This window comes from Bos grunniens, chromosome 7 (genome assembly GCF_055505025.1).
Source record: "Bos grunniens cultivar Pamir isolate PY7600 chromosome 7, Bosgru_T2T1.0, whole genome shotgun sequence".
Classification (NCBI taxonomy): Eukaryota; Metazoa; Chordata; class Mammalia; order Artiodactyla; family Bovidae; genus Bos; species Bos grunniens.
This window is the reverse complement of record NC_141171.1, coordinates 58,531,524-58,557,385: the sequence shown is the minus strand read 5'-3', so window position 1 is coordinate 58,557,385 and position 25,862 is coordinate 58,531,524. Positions and strand designations below refer to the sequence as shown.

Genomic DNA, 25,862 nt, shown 5'->3' with positions numbered 1-25,862 from the left:
GAAACCAAATCAACTCTCTTCCCCCAGGGACCTGACAATCTTTTAGGGGAAATGATATGTCTGTCCATACAAAGCACATGACTTTACCCAATAATATCAATGTGTGTGTGCGTCCCCAGTCACCCAGTCATATCCAACTCTTTATGACCCCATGGACCGTAGCCCGCCAGGCTCCTCTGTCCATGGGATTTCCCAGGCAAGAATACTGGAGTGGTTTGCCATTTCCTCCTCCAGGGAATCTTCCCAATTCAGGGATGGAACCCACATCTCCTGCATTGGCAGGCAGATTCTTACCACTGAGCTACCAGAGAGGCCCAATAATATCAATATCATGCATTAAATTAGTAGAGTAGATGAGATTCAGAGGAACAAGAGGACTGTGTGAGATTATAACATTATAGTTATAATGTTATAACTTTATAACAGCTGATATTTATTAAATTTTTAAGTGCTTTACAGGGTTCTATGGACTTAACACAAATTAACATTTAATCTATACAATAGACCTATGAAGAAGGCTTTTTTAAAATTACATCTTACAAATGTAGGAATTGAGACATGGTGAGGTTAAGTTACTTGGCCTAAATCATAAAGTGAGCATTAGCAGAGCCACAATTGTGAAGCCAGGGGAACCCACATGCAGGGCAGAGCCACACTCTTCAGTACTATACCTGGCTGTCAGTAGAAACTTGACCAAGGAGGGGAGATGGAAGCTAAGCCTTCAAGGATTATTATGACCTTGATTGACTCAGTGGAGAAAAGTGGGGGAAAGCATTTCTCTTTGGGACTAGGTATTATACCAGTTGTCAAAAATGGGTGGAAACGTGCCTACATAGACACCCCCAAAAGAGGCAACTCTTCCCGCTCTTGGTTCTCAATTCCCTCAGAGGTGAATCAGTAAGGGAGGGAAATGGGAACACTTGCCAGTATCTGGACTAGAATGGAATTACCATCAAGGCTGCATTTTTTCCACAGTGTGTTTTGAATTGTGGTAACTCTGGAATGGCCCAGTGGTGATGTGGTAAGGGTGAAATCTTAGGGACGTCGGAAAGCTTAATTTTAGTTGTAGAACTTACATTTTGTCAAACCAGTGGAAGACTTCTTACTGCCCCAAGAGAATGTCTTTCTTGGCTGGGCATAAACAAAAGCAGAAAGTGTTCATGCCACTGGCAGCGGGTCCATGTGTCTGCAAGGTAGGAGATGGTTCATAATAATGTAGATCCTCATGAGTCTTGAGTCTGCCTGGAATTAACTGGATGTTTATATCAAGGATGTGAACTGCACGTTTTTGGTCTATGAGGTTACGTTGTGCTAAGGGTAGTTGTATTTGTCACATGTCTTGTATAGTGTGCACTTGGCCTGCTCATTGGCTTCCTCCCCACCCCAGTTTGCCCCTCTCTGCCTCCCTGAGATGCTCTGAAGCTTCTTGGGTGAAGCTGTGTCTGGTGGAGGTGATCACAGTCCACTTCCTTGGCTTGAAGCTTCTCCTGAGCTGCTGACCACACAGAAGCAGCTGGTGTAAGCATTTGCATCTTTGGCTTCCTCTGCCATTGGTTGTGATTGATAGATGAGCTATCAGGGAAGGATGGACTTGGGAGTGGGAATGGACTTGGGAATGCCCTACACATATTCCATTTGTCATTAGGAGCACAGACGAACCCATTTAGACAGCAGAGTTCATGCACCTGTTCTTTAAAATGATTCTTTACCACCTCCTTCAATCTCTTCTAACAGTTCATTATTTTACAGCTGTTCAATCTTTCTGCAAATGTTCTTCCTGACCCTTGAATAAAGAGCCAAATGAAAATAAAAACACTGGGGTTCCCTGGTAGCTCAGCTAGTAAAGAATCTACCTGCAATGCAGGAGGCCCTGGTTTGATTGCTGGGTCGGAAGATCTCCTAGAGAAGGGATAGGCTACCCACTCCAGTATTCTTGGGCTTTCTTGTGGCTCAGATGGTAAAGAATCTGCCTGCAATGTGGGAGACCTGGGTGTGATCCCTGGGTTGAGAAGATCCCCTGGAGGAGGGCATGGCAGTCCACTCCAGTATTCTTGCCTGGAGAATCCCCATGGACAGAGAAGCCTGGTGTGCTGCAGTACTTGGTGTTGCAAAGAGTTAGACACGACTGAGTGACTAAGCACACACAATAAAAACATTTATTAAAATATTCATTACACAGCCTATAGTCCAGCCACAGTCAAACCCAGGATACATGGTCTCACCAAACACCATACTGGATTGTTTTATGTCTATAAAAATTGCTTTCTGGATGGAGCTAGAGATTATCATACTAAGTGAAGTAAGTCAGACAGAGAAAGACAAGTACCATATGATATCACTTGTATGGGGACTCTAAAAAATGATTCAAACGAACTTATTTACAGAACAGAATCTGACTCATGGACAGAAAACAAACTTATGGTTACCAAAGGGGAAAGAGGGGAAGGGATAAATTAGGAATTGGGGTTAACAGATACGTACTACTATGTATAAAGTAGAAAAACAACAAGGTCCTGCTGGTTAACACATATTCATTGTCTTATAATAAAAAATGTTTTATTATTTGTTTCTAGATTGCTAAGCTGGTGAATCACTTGGAAAGACTACTTTGATAAACATAGGTTACAACTTTTAAAATCCTTATAATACCATGTTTGTCTTGGAAGTCCTTCTTTTAAATTGCTGGTTGTTTCCCTATCTCACCAGGCAAATTGGAGACAATCTGATCGTCCCTGGAGGAGTGAAGACCATCGAGGCCAATGGGAAGATGGTGATCCCTGGAGGCATTGATGTCCACACTCACTTCCAGATGCCATACAAAGGCATGACCACAGTGGATGACTTCTTCCAAGGGACCAAGGCTGCCTTAGCGGGGGGCACCACCATGATCAGTAAGTCCCACAAATTTACACACTCTTGGAAAGCGTGCTAGGGGTCCTAAGAAGTGAGTTTAACTAATGTGTTAACCGCAGTGCTCTCTGGTGGTAACTCATATACTTACCCTCAATTCAGTGAATAGACTTTCTGCCTGGCGAGACCTGAGAAAAGCTGGTAATAGAGAGGACACTGGCAGCTCTTTATGTAACAGCATAAAGAGACGCAGGAGGCTCATCACCTTGAAAGCAGCATACTCTCTGTCTGCCTTAGAGCAGGGGCTGAGTATGCCATGGGTGGGGAATTAGCACTTAGCATCTCTGGGCCAGACCCTGGGGAAAGTGGACTTGAAAAGCTGTGGACCTTGGGCAAAAGGTGATCGCAGAACTTCCCGCTTGGGTGTGAGGCAGGAGGGGCAGAGGGTATGAGCAGAGCAGTGCAAACACGGCTGAGAAGTATCCCAGAGAGAATGACAGTGTGACAGGCGGTTCTTGAGAACTTAGGAGGCTTCAGTGGTGGTTCGTGTCATTTGGTCTGTGCTGTATTGTGACCAATTCATAGCTCTAAGATTGGGCAAGCCAGGGAGTTGTTTCCCTTACTTTGTTTTTCTGGTGACTTTTGCAATTCCAAAGAAACCTAGGAAGTTGCATGCCATTGGATTACTGAAGAGATAGCATCCCAGGGCACTCGTTCCTGTCCCAAAGAAGTTCCAGTGAACTGGCCCCAGCCCAGCCCTGGCCCCCAGCTTGGTCAGCAAGAGCACTGTTACCACCCAAGAAATATACATCCACCCAAGAAATCAGAATAGCCTGAGTCGTAGACTTAATCACTGTCTTTTGCTTCCTTTCTACGGGAGCAGTAGTAGGGTTCAGCTTCAGCTAGGGGTGTGGAAACCCAGGAAAATGGCATCAGGGCCATAAAAGGTGCATTTCTGGGAGCCTGAAGCCTTTGTCCAGCCAGGGGAAAGAAGCCAGCCGAGTTCTCAGCAGCTGCCTGCCTACAAAGGCTCTGGTGCAGGTCCAGACACAATAACACAGCTCCAGGCCTCTGCTTTCAGATAAGTGCACTTGGGCTGCCTGTGCTAGAAGGCTGAGGAAATGAGTGATCTTGGCCTGGCTTTCTGCCATCTGGCTGGGGAGCTGGACCTGTTCAAAGTCCTAGACATATGCATTAGGCTTGGGCTTCTGCATTAGGCAGGGAGCAGGAGAGTCAGAGCTCCACATGAAAAGAGAGGAAAGCATGTGAGAATCACACAAGTGTCTGTGTCCTTTCTAGATAATTAAACACCCTAAGTATGCAAAACACACACACACACACACAAAAAAAAAAACACATAAATCTCACCTCAGTGTCAGTTTGGCTGTATTAGTTTTTCTGTTTAAGAAAAATAGGTTCACTAGTTAATATGTCATGGATGTCTTTCCATTCATTTATTTTTATTCTACTGAATTTTAAACAGACTTACGACATCCATTTTATGAAGGTATCATGATTTATGTATTTAACTAAGCTTCTCTACTGTAAAACTTTGTTTCCAGCTTTTCACTTGCATAAATATGTGAGTAGTGGCAAATATCCTGAGGACCCAGATTTTGTGTTCAGGGATATTTATCTCCTGAAGGATAATTTTTAGGCACAGGAATAAGTGTTGAGTTTAAGGTATGAAAAACGTCAAGGATTTTGAAACACATTTCGAAATTGTTCTTAGGAAAGTTGTTCCAGTTCACACTTTCTCTCAACTGACATGGGGAGCAATTAAAGTGTAACGTTTGTCTGACCCTTACCAGTGTTACTGGTGTAAATGTTATTCTTTTTAAAAACATCGTCCACTATGGCAGGTACTGCAAGAGTAGGTTTGGGCCTCAGAGAAACTGCATTCTTTTTATTTATTTGTTTATTTAGCTTAGTTAGGCATTTGGTACCTTCCTTGCGGCACACGGACTCTACTGGTGGCTCGTGGGCTCACTGTTGCAGTGTGCGGGCTTAGTTGCTCTATGGCGTATGGGATCTTAGTTCCCCAACCAAGAATCAAACCCGTGTCCCCTGCATTGAGAGATGGATTCTTAACCCACTGGACCACCAGGGAAGTCCCAGAAACCATATCTTTGATGAGAAGTTTGCATGAAAATAAGATCTGCGGGCTAAGCATCAGGTTCACTTACCTGACACCAGCTCTTTCCTATAGCAGTAGGCGTGAAAATGTCACTGTCCAGTGGCCTGACATAACTCTAAAGACCCTCCTTCTGGCCTTAGAGGGAAGGAGTCCAACTTTGATCACCAGCAGTAACTCCCAGTTACTGGCAATAATGGCACATAGTAGGAGCTCATCAGTTGATAGCTAACATTTACCAAGCACTTACTCTGTGCCAGGCATCATGTGAAGCCCTTTCCATGCTTTTTCCCATTTAATATCTTCACAGACTTAGAGGGAAGGGAGTGGTATCCCCGTCCCCCACTCCACATAGAAGGGTGAGAAAACCAAAGTTTAGAGAAGCTAGTCATTTGCCCAGGATCACATAGCTAAGTAATGGTTGAATCATCAGCAACCACCATTGAAACCACCCAGGACCCCTTTCTGAGGTTAACCCTATGCTCAAGAGATAGAGACTGTGCCGTTGTAGCTAAGCAAACAGGACAGACCTGTACAGAGGGGACCAAAGGCTGTGTTGGTGAGCCGCCCACATTGGGCCTCTCTTGTCCAGTTGACCATGTGGTGCCTGAGCCTGAGTCCAGCCTGACGGAGGCTTATGAGAAGTGGCGGGAGTGGGCCGATGGCAAGAGCTGCTGCGACTACTCCTTACATGTGGACATCACCCACTGGAACGACAGCGTCAAGCAGGAGGTGCAGGGCCTCATCAAGGACAAAGGTGAGTGTGGACACACCTTCCTCCCTTCCCCCTTGTCTGTCTTTCTCATGCTCTCCACTCACTAGGTTGCAGGGAACCTTGAGCGTGAATACTGGATGGAGTGGTACCTCTGTGAACCAGGCACTTTATGCCATCCTACTTATTCCTTACAGGATCCCCGTGAGATAGGAATCCTTATCCAGATGGAGAACCTGGGGTTCAGAATAAGTAGCCCAGGATCATAGAGCTAGTAAGCAGTAGATCTCCCCAAAGTCCATTCTCTGAATCCCCATGTAATACTGCCCATTGTACAGATGGAGAAACTGAGATCAGGAGAGGTCACAGGTTGTACATATGCGCTTAGAAACTGAGAAATTTTTAATGTCTATCATTTTTAGTCCGAATATCCAAACGTTACTTTTATACAACAAGAGCATCCTCAGAAAAGGCTAAGACATTTCTGGGAAGAAAGATGTGTTCATAGAAGCTTAAATCATGTGTGTGTGTGTGTGTTCATGTCCTCCCCGTGAGTACATGATGTAGGCTCCCACTGTCTTTTTACACTCTTCTGTGTTCTGCTGGTCAGCTGTTTCACACATGCACCAGCCCCCGTACGTGCACACAGACGTGCATTTTACTGGGCATCCTAAGCGGGCCTGGAGGACCTGCAGGAGCAGGAGGAATGGCCTCTGCTGAATAGCCAGGGCAGAAGGAGGCAGACCCGTGCAGAGAGATAGGATAAATGCCACAAGATGCAGAAGATTGTCATAACAGTAATGGTATAAGACTAATTATAATACATCTTAGTGCTAAGTCCTCGTACTATGATACTGGTACTAATACTAATATTATAAAAAATGCTAATTTTATAATACAGTTCTCAGCAAGCAGTCTGGATGCAAAGGCCAGGAGTGCAGTGGAAGGCAGTGTGCTGGGGTGAGGGGAAGGAATTACCTCTCAAGGAAGGAGCTCTCCATCCACTTCCCTCTCCCACCCTCAAACTCTGCCCAGTCCTAGCTGATTCAGAGGGTGAGGTTAACCTCTTGCCACTCTTGTGTCTCCTTCCACACCATGCATCTCAACTAGGGTAGAAAAGTGAATGGATTTGATACTACCGAGGCTTGTGAGAAGGGTCGTGTTGGGAAAACTGCCCTGAGTTGCACTCCTCTGGGTGGGGAAGTTCTCAGATTATAGTCTGCTTTTGGCCTGGAGCACTGTGGGCTGAAGTGACCCTCATGGTTGAAGACCAAAGTTACTCTCCTTTCCTCAGAATGAGTCTATTCCCCAGTCCTACCTATTTCTGTAAAATAATCTATGAATAGTGTATTTGGAGGGAGAAATTAAATGGCTCTTTCCTTTTTACCCTGATGACTTAGGTATGTAAGCCCAGGTTGAACCTTGATTTTTGCACATTAGTTCTGTTAATTCCCTGGGGATTGGCTCTAGATCTCAGTTCTGTCTCAGACCCAACACCCTGCCCAGCCCTGGTAGAGAGCTGACATTCAAAAAGAGCAAAATCAACTGATCCCAGGAGGTCACATATGCCAGTGCTAAGAGCTCTGCATGTGTTATCTCATTTAAAGTTTCCAACCACCTTATGAAGCAGGATGGTGCTTCATAATAATGGAAATTATTTTTCCATTTTACAGACAAGGAAACCGAGGCTCAAGAGGTTAGAATGTGGCGTCACTCCTAGTGAGTGTACACAACTGGTGTGCTGCAGTGATTCTCAACACTATGCTGCCCTGAGCAGTGTTCAGGCTTGTTGACCCTCTGGTCTGGGAACAGTGTAGGGGGAGGCAGAAAAGAGGTGCAGAAGAAGAGACCAGACTGCTATGACATCATAGGAATTGTCAGAGTAGAGGACATAGAGAAGTGCTCTTGGAGGATGGGATGTGTCCACTCTGCACAGGGTGGGGGCCTGTGGTGCTCTCAAGGCAGGAACCATAGGATGCAACAAGATGATGACCACGTTGTCCTCCTGTCTACCCCTCCCCTCCTCTCTTGCAGGGGTGAACTCCTTCATGGTTTACATGGCCTACAAGGACTGGTATCAAGTGTCCAACACGGAGGTAACAACCCACTATGTGTGGTTTGGGGTCTCTGGATGGGTTTCCTGTCGTGGCTGGTGACCTTGGCTATTGGCACGTGAGTCACTGTGGTTCGTGTAGGAGAACGCTGGGCAAGACATCTTCTTGAAGTCCTCACCATCCATGCTACGTTTGCAGTAAGGTAGCAGGCAGGGTGCCAGGGGCAAGGGAGCTAGAATTTCCACTGGGAGCAACTTTCTTAAAAGGACAAGAGGAAGGGTGTGTCTAAATCTCCATCTACCCAACAAATTCTACACCTCTCAGGAGTTCAGGGGAAGTATAAGTGCTCAGTCTTGCAGGATAAAGGAGGGCCATCTGCTCTTTGGGCTCATCATACCAGCTTGCCTTTGACGTTCTTCCTATGAAATGCATGGGGTGTGCTTGTTTTAGACAAACCTTAACTTCTCAGAAGAAATACAAAACATGAATTCCTATACTTCCCAGCAGGGAGATGAAGAGTGGTCTGCCCTGAGAGGCTAAGAGATAGAGATTTCAGCTTTTGAGTTCGCTTCTGGCTGGCTGCAGTGCCTGTAGAGAGTGTTAAGAAGGATTTTGAAGCACTATCTGAACTTAGTGGGAAATAATTCCATTTAAAGTGTGTGCATGAGACAGTGGGGTTAGTATCACTTTGTTAGGTGTTCTCCCTGTCTGCCTAGGAGACATGACAGGTTTTCCTTCCATAGACAGTTTCCTAAAGTTCCTTTGGACTAGCTCTCCTCTTTGGTCTCTTTGGTGATGCATGTTTTAGTCTGTGTGTCTGCCGTTAGTCTGTATGTCTGCCCCCGTCACTTATTTCCTTTAGTTGATCCCATTTATTTTATTATTTTAATTATTTACTTATTTTGGCTGCACTGGCTCTTAGCTGTGGCATGTGGGATCTAGTTCCCTGACCGGGGATGGAAGTCAGGTCCTCTTCATCGGGAGTGTGGAGGCTTACCCACTGGACCACCAGGGAGGTCCCAACCCCATTTATTTTAGCTCCCACTCTAGTCACGGGCCTGTGCACACGGTTAACTAAAAGCGTGGTGTCCTGTGAAGGTGACAAAGCCTCATTTCTGTTTCAGCTGTATGAGATCTTCACGTGTCTGGGAGAGCTGGGGGCCATCGCCCAGGTGCACGCTGAGAACGGGGACATCATTGCCCAGGTAACAAGGCGCGGCTCCTCAGGAGAGCATCTACCTCCCATTTATTTTCTCATTTCTTCAGTGTTGCCAGAGCTCTCAAGCTCTAAACCCTCCTAAGCACTGTGCTAAAAACAGAACCTGCCCTCAAGGACCTCACAGTCTAGGAGGAGGAAGTATGACAGCAAATAGACAAGCAAGGGAGGAAGTATCAATCGAAGATGTTAATGAAGTGTCTGGAACCAGGGCAGACTTCTGGCAGAGGAGGTTCTCACATTGGGCCGTTTGGTGAGAGAGCATCGCTTATTCTGTTTTGAAAGTGAGTCCGAGCTACATGACACGCTCTGTCCTAAAGAAAAACTCTTAAGACAGCGTTTCTCAGAAGCCGGAAATCTGATCCAGGACTGCGTAACTCTTGGCCTTAGATAATGAAGAATTCGTGTCTTGTGGGGATCAGATGTCCCACTGGTTTCCTAGAAATCATATTGAGCAACCCGAGGAAAGAGTGATGAAAGCAAGACCCCAAGGCCCAAACTGATCGTTTGTAAGGAAGTAGAAAGCACTTCTGTCTCCATCTCCTGGGGTGCTTAATGGGCTCAATGTACAGATGTATCTTCGCCAGGGTTCTGTTTATCTCAGAAGTGTTCAGGGTTGGCTTCCGCTGGGAGGAGGCGGCCAGCAAGGAGTGCCAGCTCTCTCAGTCCATTTGATAACATTAACAGCAAGAGTGCTTTATTCATTCTTCCTGAGAGTGTTCCCGAGTACTCTGTGCCAGGCACTAGGCTCTAGAGGGAGTTAGCACAGAGGCAGGCCAGCATTCTTGAGTGCTCGGGCTGTGCTGTAGAGGTTGTCCAGGACGTGGCAAACGTGGTCAGGAGAGGTGTGGGGGCACACTGAGACCCACCCTCATCTCAGCTTCTGCCACAGGTCCCATTGGACAGCACTCACTGCTGTGTGTCGGGCCCTGGTCAGGGCTCTTGTGTGTTCCCATCCAGGTCTTCACCCAACCCTTTCAAGATGGCACCAGCCTCCCCCTGCTTCTATAGATGAGAACACTGAGGCTCTGAAGGGTGAGGTCACCGGCCCAGGGACCACAGCTAGTAACTGAGAGAACTTAGTCTTAGCCTCTCAGAGGGTATGCCTCTGTGGGCATCTCTACCCAGAGATGGAGAGAAGGCGCCCCTCCACCCATCCAGTTGCAGGCTCCTGAAGAGACCAGCACCCGAGCTGTGCAGGCTGCAGCTGTCAGGCTTTCAGACTCAGTGTTGTCTCTCCAGGGGAGGAGGTGAGCTCAGCATGCAGTTTCCACTCCTTTATGACCAACGAGGCTAATTAGTTGGGCCCCTGACAGCCTTCTCCCATGCCCCCCACACACCCAGATAATGAAGTCACTTTCCAAGGAGGCTCCAAATGCCTTGCTCCCGTGGGAGGCATCCCAGAGGTGTTGGGCCTGTCACTTCTCTCCTCCCCATCCTCCAAGGTTTCAGGGGAGTGGCCAGATGCCCCAGCCTTCCCTCCAGATCCCTCGCAGCCAGACTCCCTGCTTCTTCATGCTTGACTCTGTGGAGGCAGACAGGCTCCAACTCTCAGCCCCTTTCCAGCTTTCTTTGTGGCTTCTGAGCACAGAAGTGGCTCTGGTGTTCTCCACCCACACCCTTCCCCCACCTTGGGCAGATCTGTTCTCCTCAGGAAAAGAATAAGGGCATTTTTTTTCCCCCATTGGAATGAGTTTCTCATGTGTGTTTATTAAATTCAGCTCGAGATGAAAGATTTTATCACCTTGTTTAAATGGAGGCAGCTGCTGTGCTCAGAGCTTCTTGCTGCACTTTATGCAAAGTGACTAATGAGCGAGAAGAAATATTTCCTATGCGTACCAATAAGAGACATTTTCAAAAGTTTCAATAGCATCTTTAGCCAATCATCCAACAAATACCTACTGAATGCCTACTATGTGCCAAGCCTTGGAGAGGGAAGGTGAAAAAGACAGGGTCCCTTTCTTCATGGAGCAGCCGAAACTGGGATGTAATTATAGCAGTGATCAGTACCTCAAAGAGCCCACACTTCCCCCACTCACATCAGGTGGCATCCATGGGCCTTTACAGGCTATTCTTAACCATCAGGCTGTAGGGACCCCATGGTTTTGGGAATAGGTCATCCCAATGAGAAGAGTGCTCTAGAATCAACTGTGGAGCTCAAAGAATGATCTCTGGGATTCTCTGAGCTCCAGAGATCCTGAGTGGGGAGGTCCAGGTAGAAGTCGGTCAAGTGTATCCTGGAAAAATTGGCTTGGTGATGGGAGTGCTCAGAGAGCATTGCTCGAGTACGTTTCATCCCGTGCATTGTCCTAACACTTTTGGACAAGGTAGGAGTGAGGGTGTTGTGTGAGACAGAAGATCCTTAGTTGAGCATCTCATCCCTTGCGTGGCTTCACGAAACAGTTCAGAGTCAAAACCCACCAGAGTTGGGAAGAAGAAATTGTATTCAGTCCAAGCTTTGATGGGAAGGAAGAATGAAAAGTGGAGGTGCTCTGCTGGCAGTGTCAGCCTGTGACCTTTTGTCAAATTCTGTAGAGCTGGAAGCAGTGACCATTTTACTTCTCTTGGTTGCTTATAGTAAATGCATCTTACTTCCTCCAACTTCCTAAAATATTTAAGTGAATAAAAACATAAAAAAACAAAAAGTGTTCTTTTCCAGTGAGAAGGAATCCCTTCCTTTCTAAGCATCTCATAGTTTCTGGATGAGATACAGCCTTGTTCAGCTCACTCCTTCCTTTATCTCCTGTGTCACCAGCACGAGGTTCCTAGGAACTGGCCTCCGTGCTTGACCATGAATGTCTGCAAAAATGCAGCTCTGCTGCGGAGGACTGGTGCCAGCTCCAATTAACCTAGCCATCTGCTTCTTCCAGAAAGCCAGCCAAGTCTGAGGAATTTAGCCATCAGTGACAAGGGGTAGAGAGATCCACACCCTAGTTAAATAGAATTTGCCCAAAAGGCTAAGTCAGGTAATGCTGTACTTAGAGGCATTATTTTGTCTGGTTAAATGCTGAATCTGCTTATTCTAACCATCCATTTGAAGCATGAGAGTCTGAGGGGCTTATTCAAATGCAGAATCTTAGATTCTACCTTGTATATTCTGATTGGGGAGGCCTGGGTAGAGCAGACGTCTGCACTTTTACAAAAGCAGCTCAGGCGGTGGGTGGACCATCTTTAGGTTAGACTATTCCAGCATCACTTTTTCAAGCCTCAGTTCAGTTCAGTCGCTCAGTTGTGTCCGACTCTTTGTGACCCCGTGGACTGCAGCGCACCAGCATTCCCTGTCCATCACCAGCTCCCAGAGCTTGCTTAAACTCATGTCCATTGAGTTGGTGATGCCATCCAACCATCTCATCCTTCGTTGTTCCCTTTGCCTCCCATCTTCCATCTTTCCCAGCATCAGGGTCTTTTCCAGTGAGGCAATTCTTCCCATCATGTGGCCAGAGTATTACAGTTTCAGCTTCAGCATCAGTCCTTCCAGTGAATATTCAGGACTGATTTCCTTTAGGATAGACCGGTTTGATTTCCTTATAATCCAAAGGACTCTCAAGAGTCTTCTCCAACACTACAGTTCAAAGGCATCAATTCTTAAGCATTCAGCTTTCTTTATAGTTCAACTCTCACATCCATACATGACTACTGGAAAAACCACAGCTTTGACTAGATGGACCTTTGTTGGCAAAGTAATGTCTCTGCTTTTTAATATGCTTTCTAGGTTGGTCATAGCTTTTCTTCCAAGGAGTAAGCGTCTTTTAATTTCATGGCTGCAGTCACCATCTGCAGTGATTTTGGAGCTTCCCAAAATAAAGTCTGTTGCTGTTTCCATTGTTTCCCCCATCTATTTGCCATGAAGTGATGGGACCAGATGCCATGATCTTAGTTTTCTGACTGTTGAGTTTTAACTCTACTTTTTCTCTCCTTTCACTCTCATGAAGAGGCTCTTTAGTTCTTCGCTTCCTCCCGTAAGTGTGGTGTCATCTACGTATCTGAGGTTATTGATATTTCTCCCAGCAATCTTGATTCCAGCTTGTGCTTCATCCAGTCCATCATTTCTCCTGATGTACTCTGCATATAAGTTAAATAAGCAGGGTGACAATATACAGCCTTGACATACTCCTTTTCCTATTTTGAACCAGTCTGTTGTTCCATGTCCAGTTCTAACTATTGCTTCCTGACCTGCATACAGATTTCTCAAGAGGCAGGTCAGGTGGTCTGGTATCCCCATCTCTTTCAGAATTTTTCCACAGTTTGTTGTGGTCCACATAGTCAAAGGCTTTGGCACAGTCAATAAAGCAGAAATAGATGTTTTTCTGGAACTGTGTTGCTTTTTCAATGATCCAACAGATGTCGGCAGTTTGATCTCTGGTTCCTCTGCCTTTTCTAAATCCAGCTTGAACATCTGGAAGTTCACGGTCACGTACTGTTGAAGCCTGACTTGGAGAATTTTGAGCATTCCTTTGCTAGCATGTGAGATAAATGCAATTCTGCAGTAGTTCGAGCATTCTTTGGCATTGCCTTTCTTTGGGATTGGAATGAAAACTGACCTTCTGCAGTCCTGTGGCCACTGCTGAGTTTTCCAAATATGCTGGCATATTGAGTGCAGCACTTTCACAGCATCCTCTTTTAAGATTTGAAATAGCTCTACTGGGATTCCATCACCTCCACTAGCTTTGTTAGTAGTGATGCTTCCTAAGGCCCACTTGACTTCTCACTCAAGGATGTCTGGTTCTAGGTGAGTAATCACATTATCGTGGTTATCTGGGTCATGAAGATCTTTTTTGTATAGTTCTTCCATGTATTCCTGCCATCTCTTCTTAATATCTTCTGCTTCTTTTAGGTCCATACCATTTCTGCCCTTTATTGTGCTCATCTTCACATGAAATATTCCCTTGGTATCTCTAATTTTCTTGAAGAGATCTCTAGTCTTTCCCATTCTATTGTTTTCCTCTGTTTCTTTGCATTGATCCCTGAGGAAGGCTTTCTTATCTCTCCTTGCTATTCTTTGGAACTCTGCATTCAAATGGGTTTATCTTTCTTTTTCTCCTTTGCCTTTTGCTTCTTTTCTTTTCACAAATGCTTGTAAGGACTCTTCAGACAACCATTTTGCCTTTTTGCATTTCTTATTTCTTGGAGATGGTCTTGATCACTGCCTCCTGTACAATGTCACGAACCTCCGTCCATAGTTCATCAGGCACTCTATTAGAGCTAATCCGTTGAATCTATTTCTGACTTCCACTGTGTAATCATAAGGGATTTGATTAAGTCATACTGGAATGGTCTAGTGGTTTTCCCTACTTTCTTCAATTTAAGTCTGAATGTGGCAATAAGGAGTTCATGATCTGAGCCACAGTCAGCTCCCAGTCTTGTTTTAGCTGGCTGTATAGAGCTTCTCCATCTTTGGCTGCAAAGAATATAATCAATCTGATTTCAGTGTTGACCATCTGGTGATGTCCATGTGTAAAGTCTCCTCTTGTGTTGTTGGAAGAGGGTGTGTGCTATGACCAGTGTGTTCTTTTGGCAGAACTCTGTTAGCCTTTGCCCTGTTTCATTCTGTAATCCCAAGGCCAAATTTGCCTGTTATTCTTGACTTCCTACTTTTGCATTCCAATCCCCTATAATGAAAAGGAATCTTTTTTGGGTGTTAGTTCTAGAAGGTATTGTTGGTCTTCATAGAACAGTTCAACTTCAGCTTCTTCAGCATTACTGGTCGGGGCATAGACTTGAACTACTGTGATATTGAATGGTTTGCCTTGGGAACGAACAGAGATCATTCTGTTGTTTTTGAGATCACATCCAAGTACTGCCTTTTGGACTCTTGTTGACTATGATGGCTACTCCATTTCCTCTCAGGGACTCTTGCCCACAGAAGTAGATATGATGGTCATCTGAGTTAAATTCGCCCATTCCAGTCCATTTTAGTTAGCTGATTCCTAAAATGTCGATGTTCACTCTTGCCATCTCCTGTTTGACTACTTCCAAATTGCCTTGATCCATGGACCTAACATTCTAGGTTCCTATGCAATATTGCTCTTTACAGCATCGGACTTTACTTCCATCACCAGTCACATTCACAACTGGGTATTGTTTTTGCTTTGGCTCCGTCTCTTTATTCTTTCTGGAGTTAGTTTTCCACTGATCTCCAGTAGCATATTGGGCACCTACTGACCTGGGGAGTTCATCCTTCAGTGTCCTATCTTTTTGCCTTTTCATTACTGTTTCAGGCCTCAGTTGAGCTCATATAAAAATTGTTCTCTATTCTTTTCTCATTCTAGGAGCAAACCCGGATGTTGGAAATGGGGATAACTGGCCCAGAAGGCCATGTACTGAGCAGACCAGAGGAGGTAATTTTCAGGAGCATGGGGGGTTGAGGGGGGAGGGAGAGAAGTAGGAGCAATGGAGGCTCTATTTTATTTTTTAGCAGCGTCTTCCAGGAGACTCCTGTTATCACAGCAGCCTGGTTTAAGGCCTACTGCCCGTTTTATTTTAATTTTTTTAAAACTTTATTTTATATTGGAGTATAGCTGATTAACAACATTGTGATAGTATCAGATGGCAGGAAAGGGACTCAGCCATACATGTACATGTATCCATTCTGCCCCAAACTCCCCCCAGTCCATGCTGCCATGCAACATTGAGTGGAGTTCCCTGTGCTGTATGGTAGGACCGTGTTAGCCATTTTAAATGTCCTGCTGCCCATTTTATATTGTAATGTTTGCATCTAGCTCCCCCTCCCTCAGCACACACACATAAGGTGTGTGAACAAACTTTTTTGAAAGGTACTGGGACTCTGTGAAGTCCCAGCACCTGCACAATATCAGCCATATTGATAGTGGGCTGAGTGGGTTTTTCATAGGCATGATACCTGTTGATTTGTATATGGTGATAAGGACATCCAGGTACACGTTTCCCACATGTAAGATGCATGCTGATTAGCATCACTGCTTAAAAGCGGAAGAGTGAATGAATGGTTACTAGTGGCTGATGGACATGTCTGGGCTGTCAGCAACTTCAGTGGCTGGCACAGGCCCAGAGCTGGGAACTGGCTGCCCGTATGCCTGAGAGCACATTGGCTTTCAGAGACTAGCCTGGCACCTGGAGGGAATTCCAGGCCCTCTGTGTCAGTGAAGTGAACCCTTTCCTGTTCTATCATTCCAAGCCCGGCATCCTGCAACAGGTAGGAGATGGATAAAGAAATAGTGGTACATATATACAATGGAATATTACTCAGTCATTAAAAAAGAAGGAATTTGAGTGAGTTCTAGTGAGGTGGATGACTCTAGAGCCTGTTCTACAGAGTGAAGTAAGTCAGAAAGAGAAAGACAAATATCATATATTAATCACATATTACTATGCAGGTTCTAGAAAAATGGTATTGATGAACCTATTTTCAGGGAAGGAATGGAGATGCAGAGGTAGAGAACGAACTTGTGGACACGGCGGGAAGGAGAGGGTGGGGCAAATGGAAAACGTAGCATCGACGTATGCACACCATCGTGTGTAAAGTAGATAGCTGGGGAGAAGTTGCTGTATAACACTGGGAGCCCAGCCTGGCATTCTGCGATGGCCTTGAGGGGTGGGATGGGGGGAGGAGAAGGAGGGGATATATATATAGTTATGGCTGATTCACGTTGTACAGCAGAAAGGCACACAACATTATAAAGCAATTTTATTTCAATTAAAAAAATTTTTTAAGACAGATAGGAGAAGGTACCACAACCAAAAATCACAATATTCCTATTGTTCATCTCTGTTAGGATCTTTTTAGAGAAAGAAAATGTAGCACACATAGAGAAAAGTATTCCTGACCTAAAGGTGCAATGGATTTTCCCAAACTGAACACACACAGTCACACAACTACCACCCAGCTGGAGAAACAGAACATTATCAGCACCCTAGAAACTCCATGTTTTTAATGCTGTTTTTGTTGTCGGTTGAAATAATGTGTAATTTTGTGATCAAGGCTTTGGTCAAAGTGTTCCTGAAAAGTCTGTCTCCTGCATACCAAGTCCCTTCTCTGGGGTACTTGCTTGTAGCTAGTGTTACGCTCATTGCATGTAACAGAGATAAATGTTGTCCTTTCCCCAGTCTGAGTACTGGCTATTACTCTTATGTAAAGAAGCTCAAGAGAGATAAAACCATTGGTCATCATGCTCAAAGGACTGGAAAACACCCAGTGTGAGCAGGCCAGGGTGATCAGCAGTTTGTGCAGCTTTTCTTAAATGCTGGTCACTGTGGAGAGGTGCTGGCAAGACAGAGTCCTACAGCAGCAGCCAGGGGATTTCTGAGCAAAGTCTATTTTTGTTCCTTGGTTTGTTTTTCCAACCCCCCCCTCCCCATCCCACCGTTCCTCCCTGTTCCTGTCTCCTTTTTAGTAAAAAGCCTCTCAGCCACAGATCTCCACAACCCTGGAAGCCCTTGTGGGTGAAGCTGGAGGGTGATGTAACCTTCCAAAGATAGTCGTGTTGTCAAGGTGCTGAAAACCCTGCAGTGCTCGGGGTGGCGGGGGTGGGTGGGGAGCGAATGAGATCAAAAAGGCTGGGGCCGTGGTCATGGGGGACCTGGAGTGGTCAGCATAGGCATGAAGAAGGAGGCCTAGGCATGTGAGGAGCATCCGCTCTTGAGTTCGGAGCACACCTGGAGAGCATCTTGAGTGATGCTGTTCAGAGAGCTGAAGCCAAAGCTCAGAGATAGCTCCTGTGATGTCTGGATGCTTTAGGAAGGTGGCCACAGTCACTTGTGCTCTGGGCTCTGGGATCTTGATCTTGCCACATGGAACAGAAAGCAGCCTGGAGGAGGCTAGCTGGACCAGCCAAGTGCTTAGAGTCGGTTTGCTAAGCCGCACCCACCAAGGGCAGTGACTGGTTTGCATTATAAAAACATTAGGCATCTATCTGCAAGCTATTTTGATATTTTAAAAAGTGTTGGGCTGCATGGCTAACCAGAGTTTCATATTTATCCAAAAAGAAACTGTTGCCGATTGAAAGGGAGAATGCCAGCATGTCTGCCTTGGGCTGAATTGGACTAATTCAGGTTTTCGCAGTAACGCAGGCTCTCTCCCTCTGGTCAGAAGCTGTCATCAGCCATACAGCCAAATAGCCAGTCTTCAGGGAACACTTGCCTTGTTCCAGGATTGGGCTCATTGCCTTACAAGGATGAACTATTTTAGTCCTCTCAGTAGCTCTGTATGTCAGGTCCTATTATTATCCCCACTTCACAGAGGAGGAAACTGAGCCTTTGGGAGGTTGTGTAACATTCCTGAAGTTACCCAGCTTCTAAATGGCAGACTCAGGACTTGGACCCAACTCATGAGAAGAGGCCAAGCTCTAAGGTCCTGCTTTGTTAATAGAACAGGGGAAGATTCATTATTTCGTACTTATTACAGTCAATTGTGTTGGTTGGCATGTTCAGAACATGACTTATACATTAGGGTGGGCTGGAGGAGATCAGTAATAAAAGAAATCTTGGAGTTGAGAAGCCTGGGGATGATTAGTATAAGAAACACCTGCAAGAACTGACCCATTGCTGACCATCCAGGAAAGGGTTTAATACCTAGTAGCCTTCACTGGCAGAGAAGGCGATGGCACCCCACTCCAGTACTCTTGCCTGGAAAATCCCATGGACGGAGGAGCCTGGTAGGCTGCAGTCCATGGGGTCGCTACGAGTCGGACAGGACTGAGCGACTTCACTTTCACTTTTCACTTTCATGCATTGGAGAAGGAAATGGCAACCACTCCAGTGTTCTTGCCTGCAGAATCCCAGGGATGGCGGAGCCTGGTGGGCTGCCGTCTTTGGGGTCGCACAGAGTCGGACATGACTGAAGTGACTTAGCAGCAGCAGCAGCAGCCGCCTTCACTGGGGGCTTCCCAGGTGGTGCTGGTGGTAAAGAACCCACCTGCCAATGCAGGAGATGTAAGAGATGTGGGTTTGATCCCTGGGTCGAGAAGATCCCCTGGAGGAGGGCATGGCAACCCACTCCAGTATTCTTGCCTGGAGAGAATTCCTTGGACAGAGGAGCCCGGCAGGCTACAATCCATAGGGTTGCAAAGAATTGGACATGACTGAAGCAGCTTAGCATGCACACAGGCAGCCTTCACCGGTTATTTATACATACTGCTGTTGGGGTTATGTTTTGCCCAGGGATTCTGTCCTGGGCAGATTGGGGAGCAAAGGCTTCCATTATGTGTGGCCCTTGTGATAATCACAGGGAGAGGAGAGAAGAGGCTACTCTGGCCAGGCACTGCTCTCACCTAACAATCCCTTACTTACACACCCTCCTGATCTCCACTTCCCAGGAGAGGGGTGGGGTCTGAGATGCCCGGTGAAGGGAGAGTTGGAAGCCACAGATCTGAGGTTTGGATCCAGGGTGTGGAGCTCCAGGTCCTCAAGGCTTGTAACCTCTGTTTGGCACTGCATTCTCAGTCTGTGGAGGCCGGGGGTGGTGCTTGGAGACAGTCCTGTTCCCTTTGACGCCCAGGGATTGTTTCTTGCAGCTGGAAGCTGAGGCTGTGTTCCGCGCCATCACCATTGCTAGCCAAACCAACTGTCCTCTCTACATCACGAAGGTCATGAGCAAGAGTGCAGCCGACCTCATCTCGCAAGCCAGGAAAAAAGGTGATTTGGGCTCCAGAGATCTCAGAACCTCTAAAGAGCTGTGTGACTCCTTCCTCCCAGCTGTCCTGTATCAGCAGTGCCTGTTTGGCTCATCGCCCTGCTCTCTGGGAAACCCCTCATCCTTGTTAGTCTGTTGGATCCTTTCTGCATCCTGTGTGGATGGCAGGATCTCTGGGTTTCTTCTACTTGGCAGATGAGTAAACTGAGGCTCAGGAAGGGTAAGTGGTCTGCCCAAGATGATACAGCTTGAATCTGTTCTTTGGAGAGTTGGTACATCTTTTTTCTCCCCGTGATCTTTCACTGTCAGTTCATATTATCTGAACTTTATAAATGGACATATTGGTCAGGATTGTATCGAGTGCAGCAGTCAGAATCCCAGCCAAACGGACTTAAACAATTTTTGGCTGAAGGTGTTTTAGCCGTGGCTGGATCAAGGGATTTAAACAATACTATTATGGCTCTTTCATTCTTACACCTTTCTGGACTCTGCCTTCTTCTCTTTTGGCTTTATCTTCAGTATGAACAGTGATAAGAATTAATGCTAAAAGCTGCTGTTGTCCTCCACAGTTGGTGGGGGCATGATGAAGGAGTGGAGAATGTCTTTTCCAACAGCTCAAGCCAAAGTCCCCAGAAAGACTGCCATTGCCTTGGCTTGGGGCGTGGGTTCATCTCTGAACCGGTATCTGCTCCTGAGATGGTGTAATTGGCCAGGGTTGAGGGGAGGAAGTGCAGGGGTTCCCACCCCCTGAGCCATGCAGGTCAGCACAGGTTATTTCAGAGCAGGCGTTGAATGGGTCTGCATAGGATATCCAGCTACGGTATGGCTGTCGTGACCCCAAGCTCTGTAATCAAGACCTTCTGATGTCTGCTTCCTTCCTCCATGGCTGCTAACTTCGCTTCCTGTGCTCACCTTGTGCCAAGCTCAAGTTTATCTTCATTTCAAAGCCTGGTTTCTTGCTCCCTGTTGTCCTCGGTGGCACCATAATGGGCCCACTAGTGAACAGAGTGAGTTGAGACCTAGGGGCCATAGGGGTTTGTGTTTAGTTGCAAGGGAGGATTTCCTAGGCCCGGCTATACGATCATGCCCACCGTGTGCCGGTCGGGAGACCCACGATGAGAGTCGATGAGTGACTAATTTCCCAAACTCAGAACTGGCCTGTGAAACTCCACACGTGAGTGTCTGAGGGGGATAAAAATAGTCCCAGCTGACTGGCGGCTGAGTGTGTGGCTGCCCGGCCTTCCGGCAGAGGAGACCCTTTTCTTCTGGGAGGGGAAGCTTCCTAATTGCCCTGACAGCCTTTCTAGCTACCTGATTCTGGGTCACCGCCTGCCTTACCCTGCTCACAGGAAGCCTGCTCGTTCTCTCTTGGCTTCTAAGTGTCTCCATATGATACGGCGTGGCTGCTCCGCTGGGTATGAGTCATCGGGACAGAACCAGGAGAGCAGGAGAGCAGTCCAGTGCTCCTTACCCAGCCTTCAAAAAGGGAAAAAAAGGAAAAAGGAGAAGGGATCCCTGGTAGTGGGGACTACTGTGCTTCCAATGCAGGGGGAATAAGTTCTATCCCTGGTTGGGGAACTAAGATCCCACCTGCCATGGAGCCAAAAAAAGAAAGGAAAAGAAAAGTTCACGGAGGACACCCCTACACCTCTCCCCCTGGCCATCTACCATCCTCACCCTCTTGTGCCTTCTGCTGGTGGCTACATCCAGCCTGGGACCCATTCTTGGATGACCTGGGGGCTTCAAAGACAGGGTGTTTCAATTGTATGCTGAGTCTTGTTTTAAATTTCATGTAGAAAAATTTTCCACCCTTAGCCTTTTGAATCATGACTCTAGCAAGGAGAATTAGTACAGCTTGGTCTCTAAGGTGGAAGGAAGGCATCACTTTAGTGATGAAAGACTGGCTGCTGAGATTGAAGCCAATAAACATGTCGTGAACTGTCATCCTCAGGGAAAGTCAGGAGCATTCAGAGCGAGAAGACAGAGTATGGTGGGATTCATTCTTCCCTCTGGACCAGAGAAGTTTAAGTCCTAGGGTATTTAATCCCCAAGTGCTCTGTGGCATGTCTGCCTGGCTGCTCAGAATCAACATTAGGAATTTCAGTTTAGTGAGGGCCAACGCTATGCCTTGCACTGAGAGAACTACTATTGTCATGTAGAACTCACGAAGGACCCTGAGAATTTGGCATTTGTTGTCGCCATTTTTCCAGTGAGGAAATTGAAGCCCATCTCGTCCAGAATCTCCCAGCTGGGAGAGGTAGACTCCAAAGCCAGTTGTAGTAAATTACAATCTTCCGTCTAAAGACAGTCCAAAGGGAGAGGCGTCCACATTTAAGTTTTTATTTCTCATAATTGTATTTGAGTGCTTGCTTTTCATTTCTTCATTTCTTTGTTGCTTTAGTTCAGTAAATATTTTTGGAGAGCCCTTGAAATTCTCATTGGTCCTGTGTGGATCCTTCTCACTACCATCCCAAGGAGCAGGACTATCTTGTAGGAATCATTGCTGTTGCTTCCTTATTTTGCACGTGGCAGACAATGCAAGTCAATCATGAGTGTTCTCTAGTGAGACCAGAGCATATTTAGAATTCTTCCCAATACAGGCAACCAAAACCGTTTGATTGGAGCTGAAGCAAGGCAAAACCTGTAGTCTTGGCCATAGAGCCTTCTTAGATGTCCATCTTGTGGGGAACCTGACTGTGGAAGACGGAGGACCAAACTTAAAGAAGCTGAGGGCTGTACCAGCATCTTTAGCCCAAGAATATGGCACAAAGACACTTGGTACCAACCCACCCTCTATGAGATGGCATTTGCCTTCTGTATTACCATCCCTTCTTTAAGAAGCTCAGCTTAGGTCAGTATGTGTTCCAATATCCTTCCTCCTGTCTTCCGGTTTGGGCATTTCAGCCCCACATTTCCAAAAACAGGGTCCTAGAAGCCAGCCTCATCTTTGCTGTGTCCCAGCTTGTTGGGTGTCTTTGAGCAAATTCCCTTGTTGCCATAGGTTAAGGAGTAACAAACATGATGGAAAAAGATCATGAGGCCTGTCATCCATGGGAATGGGTTTTACTTGGTGGAGCCAAAGCGTGTCCATGCAGCAGCAGAATCTAGCAGTTCCCAGTGATGTGGGCACATATGGGGCTTTGGACTCTACAGTGGAAAGGAGTATGAGGCGTAAAGAAATCACTTTTCCATAGTATCTCCCAAGTGCCAGACACTCTGTGTATGCCAAACCCTTCATTTTCACAAAGCTGGGGAGTAGACATTGTCTTATGTCATCAATTCCAGGACCGATTTATTCCACATTTTCACATTTCTGAAATGGGGATGAATCTTATAGTTAATGTATATATTTTTTCTTTTGCTTCAAATTTTAATTTACCTGAAAATTTGAAAAGAAATGCTGCATCTTGTGGGGCTTCCCAGGTGGCTCAATGGTAAAGAATCTGCCTGCCAATGCAGGAGACATGGGTTCAATTCCTGGGTCAGAAAGATTTCCCTGGAGAAGGAAATGGCAGTCCATTCCAGTTTTCTTGCCTGGAAAATCCCATTGACAGAGGGGCCTGGTGGGCTACAGTCCATGGGGTCACCAAGAGTCGGACACGACTGAGCCATTGAGCATGAATGCATGCTGCATCTTGCAACTAGTGGCTTCTACCAAATACAAAATTGTTCCCATTTAGAAGATAGAAAAGCAAAGGCTTAGAAAAGCTGGGAATGTGCACTTGAACCCCGCCTGCCTGACTTCAGAGCAACATCTTTGAGAATGCTGAGTAGGGGCCATGATTATCTAAGCCTGTCCCAGGGCAGCACATACATTATGCAGACCTATTGCCTCTCACCCTCCCCTTCCAGGAAACGTGGTCTTTGGTGAGCCCATCACTGCCAGCCTGGGCACGGATGGGACCCATTACTGGAGCAAGAACTGGGCCAAGGCGGCTGCGTTTGTGACATCCCCACCTCTGAGTCCTGACCCGACCACTCCAGACTACATCAACTCCTTGCTGGCCAGGTTGGTGCAAAATGACAAGGAGTGGGTGTTGCGTGGAGACGTCTTGGGGCCAATGGAATGAGGACCAGGGCCACCCATCCATCAGCTAGACTAGAGTCTGCCTTGAGAAAAGCAAATCAGGAATTCCCCTGCAGTGCTGAGCACAGACAATGGGCTCTCCACCATTGTATTTTAAAAGATACTCCAGTAAAAGGTACTTTAGTAATGGTAACATTGTATGCCAAGCACTAGGGTGAGATTACATATGTGATCTCATTGTTCCTTACAACAAACATCACCCTGAGTGAGGAACTATCAGCACTGTTTTACAGATTGAGGAATTGAAGGTCCAGGAGACAAAAACTCACTTCCCTAGTTTTAACAGCTGGTCATGAGGACCACAGAACCAAAATTATAGGGAGACTCGTTTGCTGCTGCCCGCTATGGATAAGTCCCATCACTTGTCTGGGTCCCTTTTTTACTGTTACATAAGAAATGATCTAATCCACTCCCCATTTTCCAGATGGGGTAACTGAGTCTCAGGGAGTAGAAAAAATCACCTAAGTTCACAGTTGGCAAGAGGGAGGGGAAGGATTCCAAACTCAATGCACAGCACTCCACATCCTTACCCTAGACCCTTGTTTCTGGGCCCCTGGGGAGCCTCTAGTCTCCTTGTTCACGTGGATCTCTTTCCTCGGCCAGTGGAGACCTGCAGCTCTCCGGGAGTGCCCACTGCACCTTCAGCACTGCCCAGAAAGCCATCGGGAAGGACAACTTCACCGCCATTCCCGAGGGCACCAACGGTGTGGAGGAGCGCATGTCTGTCATCTGGGACAAGGCTGTGGTGAGGATGGAGGTCCCAGGAGGGCAGCTGAGGCCAGATCAGAATGTCCTGCTCCTTGCTCCTCTTCACCCCTGGGGGCGCTGGGTGTGCAGATGAGGCCTCATACCTGCCCAGGTATCTCTGGAACCAGGTGGTCCGTGAATGTCCGTTCTAGAGTGATGAGTCCCGAGGGCTGGGTTCTGAGGAGGCCTCCTAGATTGTGAAGGACTACGAATCAGGTGGTGCTAGTGGTAAAGAATACACCTGTCAACGCAGGAGACGTAAGAGATGTGGGTTCGATCCCTGGGTTGGGAAGATCCCCTGGAGAACAGCCTGGCAACCCACTCCAGTACTCTCACCTGGAGAATCCCATGGACAGAGGAGCCTGGCGAGCTACAGTCCATAGGGTCGCAAAGAGTCAGAGAGGACTGAAGCAACTTAGCATCCATGCACATGAACCAGAAACACACCCTTCATCTGATGGTGTGAATAAAGATTGGCTATAATCCTTTGACATGATAGGCGAGGGGTCTATGACCAAGACTCAAGTCAGTTGCTCACCAAGGACGCCCTGCACTGGGCTGTGTGGTCATCCAGACTGTACAGGTAATTGTCAGAGTCTTCTGGCAAAGTGGTGTGCTTTTACTTTCCTTGTTCACATCACAGAAGCTGACAAAAAACATAGCCATGCAAATGAAGTCACTTCCTAAGATGTGACTAACCTTTATAAAACTCATTATTAAGTTGATCACTTCCCTCTGTTTTATTTAAAACATCCTAGACACTCATTTCAGAGCCAAATAAAATACACATCTGCACCATGTAATCCAAGTTTCCTTTTTTTTCCCCCTCTTGGTTCTCAGGAAGGTCAAAACTAGATTTTAAACTAAATTCTTATTTCCTTACCCAAGATTTTTGTTTTGAAAAGGGGCAAAGTATAAATATTTTCGTCTCTTCTCATATAAACTTAGGTTTTTTCATCTTCTCTTACATTGTTATGTATTTATGAGTGTCTGTGTATATATATTTATTTTGGCACAATCTGGAACTGCTAAAAGGTAATACATATCTTAAAATTACTCACATGATACCTGCTGAATAAAGAACACTTGGAAACCACAGAAAAGTTCACACATAAAAATCACTCAGAATTCCACAACCCAGGGATAATCATTGTTTTCATTTGGGCAAGATTCCTCCATATTTATTGGGTGCCTATGCAAATAGAAATATCTAAAATATGGGCTCACAGTTACATTTGCTTTTACTTTGAAATCTCTATAATCCCTTTTGGAGTTAGAAGGGATAAATAAGTAAGTAAATGTATGTACATATCTGGAAAAAACATGCATACTTCCAGAGCAGTAAATTCCATCCTAAGCCATGCAGCCATGCGTTTGTCCATTTTGTCTGGGTGATCCTGACAGCCCAGAGCTAGAGCTGATTCTGTAGCTCACTGGGTGGACTTCTGTGCTCACT

The 25,862-nt window shown here is 46.2% G+C and overlaps 1 protein-coding gene across 3 annotated transcripts in view; it reads left to right on the top strand.

Annotated features, from left to right (window-relative positions):
• Positions 1 to 25,862, top strand: part of DPYSL3 (dihydropyrimidinase like 3) — a 117,329-nt gene that overhangs the window by 81,071 nt on the left and 10,396 nt on the right. For 2 of the 3 annotated variants that reach the window (XM_086412205.1, XM_086412206.1), the window contains exons 3-10: positions 2,707 to 2,891; positions 5,577 to 5,741; positions 7,731 to 7,792; positions 8,875 to 8,955; positions 15,236 to 15,304; positions 19,454 to 19,574; positions 23,425 to 23,581; positions 24,263 to 24,404. In XM_086412205.1, the coding sequence (XP_086268331.1) occupies positions 2,707 to 2,891; positions 5,577 to 5,741; positions 7,731 to 7,792; positions 8,875 to 8,955; positions 15,236 to 15,304; positions 19,454 to 19,574; positions 23,425 to 23,581; positions 24,263 to 24,404 (982 nt within the window). Of the gene's footprint in view, positions 1 to 2,706; positions 2,892 to 5,576; positions 5,742 to 7,730; positions 7,793 to 8,874; positions 8,956 to 15,235; positions 15,305 to 18,889; positions 19,341 to 19,453; positions 19,575 to 23,424; positions 23,582 to 24,262; positions 24,405 to 25,862 lie in introns of those variants that run through there. The other variant, XM_086412208.1, reaches the window with a different exon arrangement.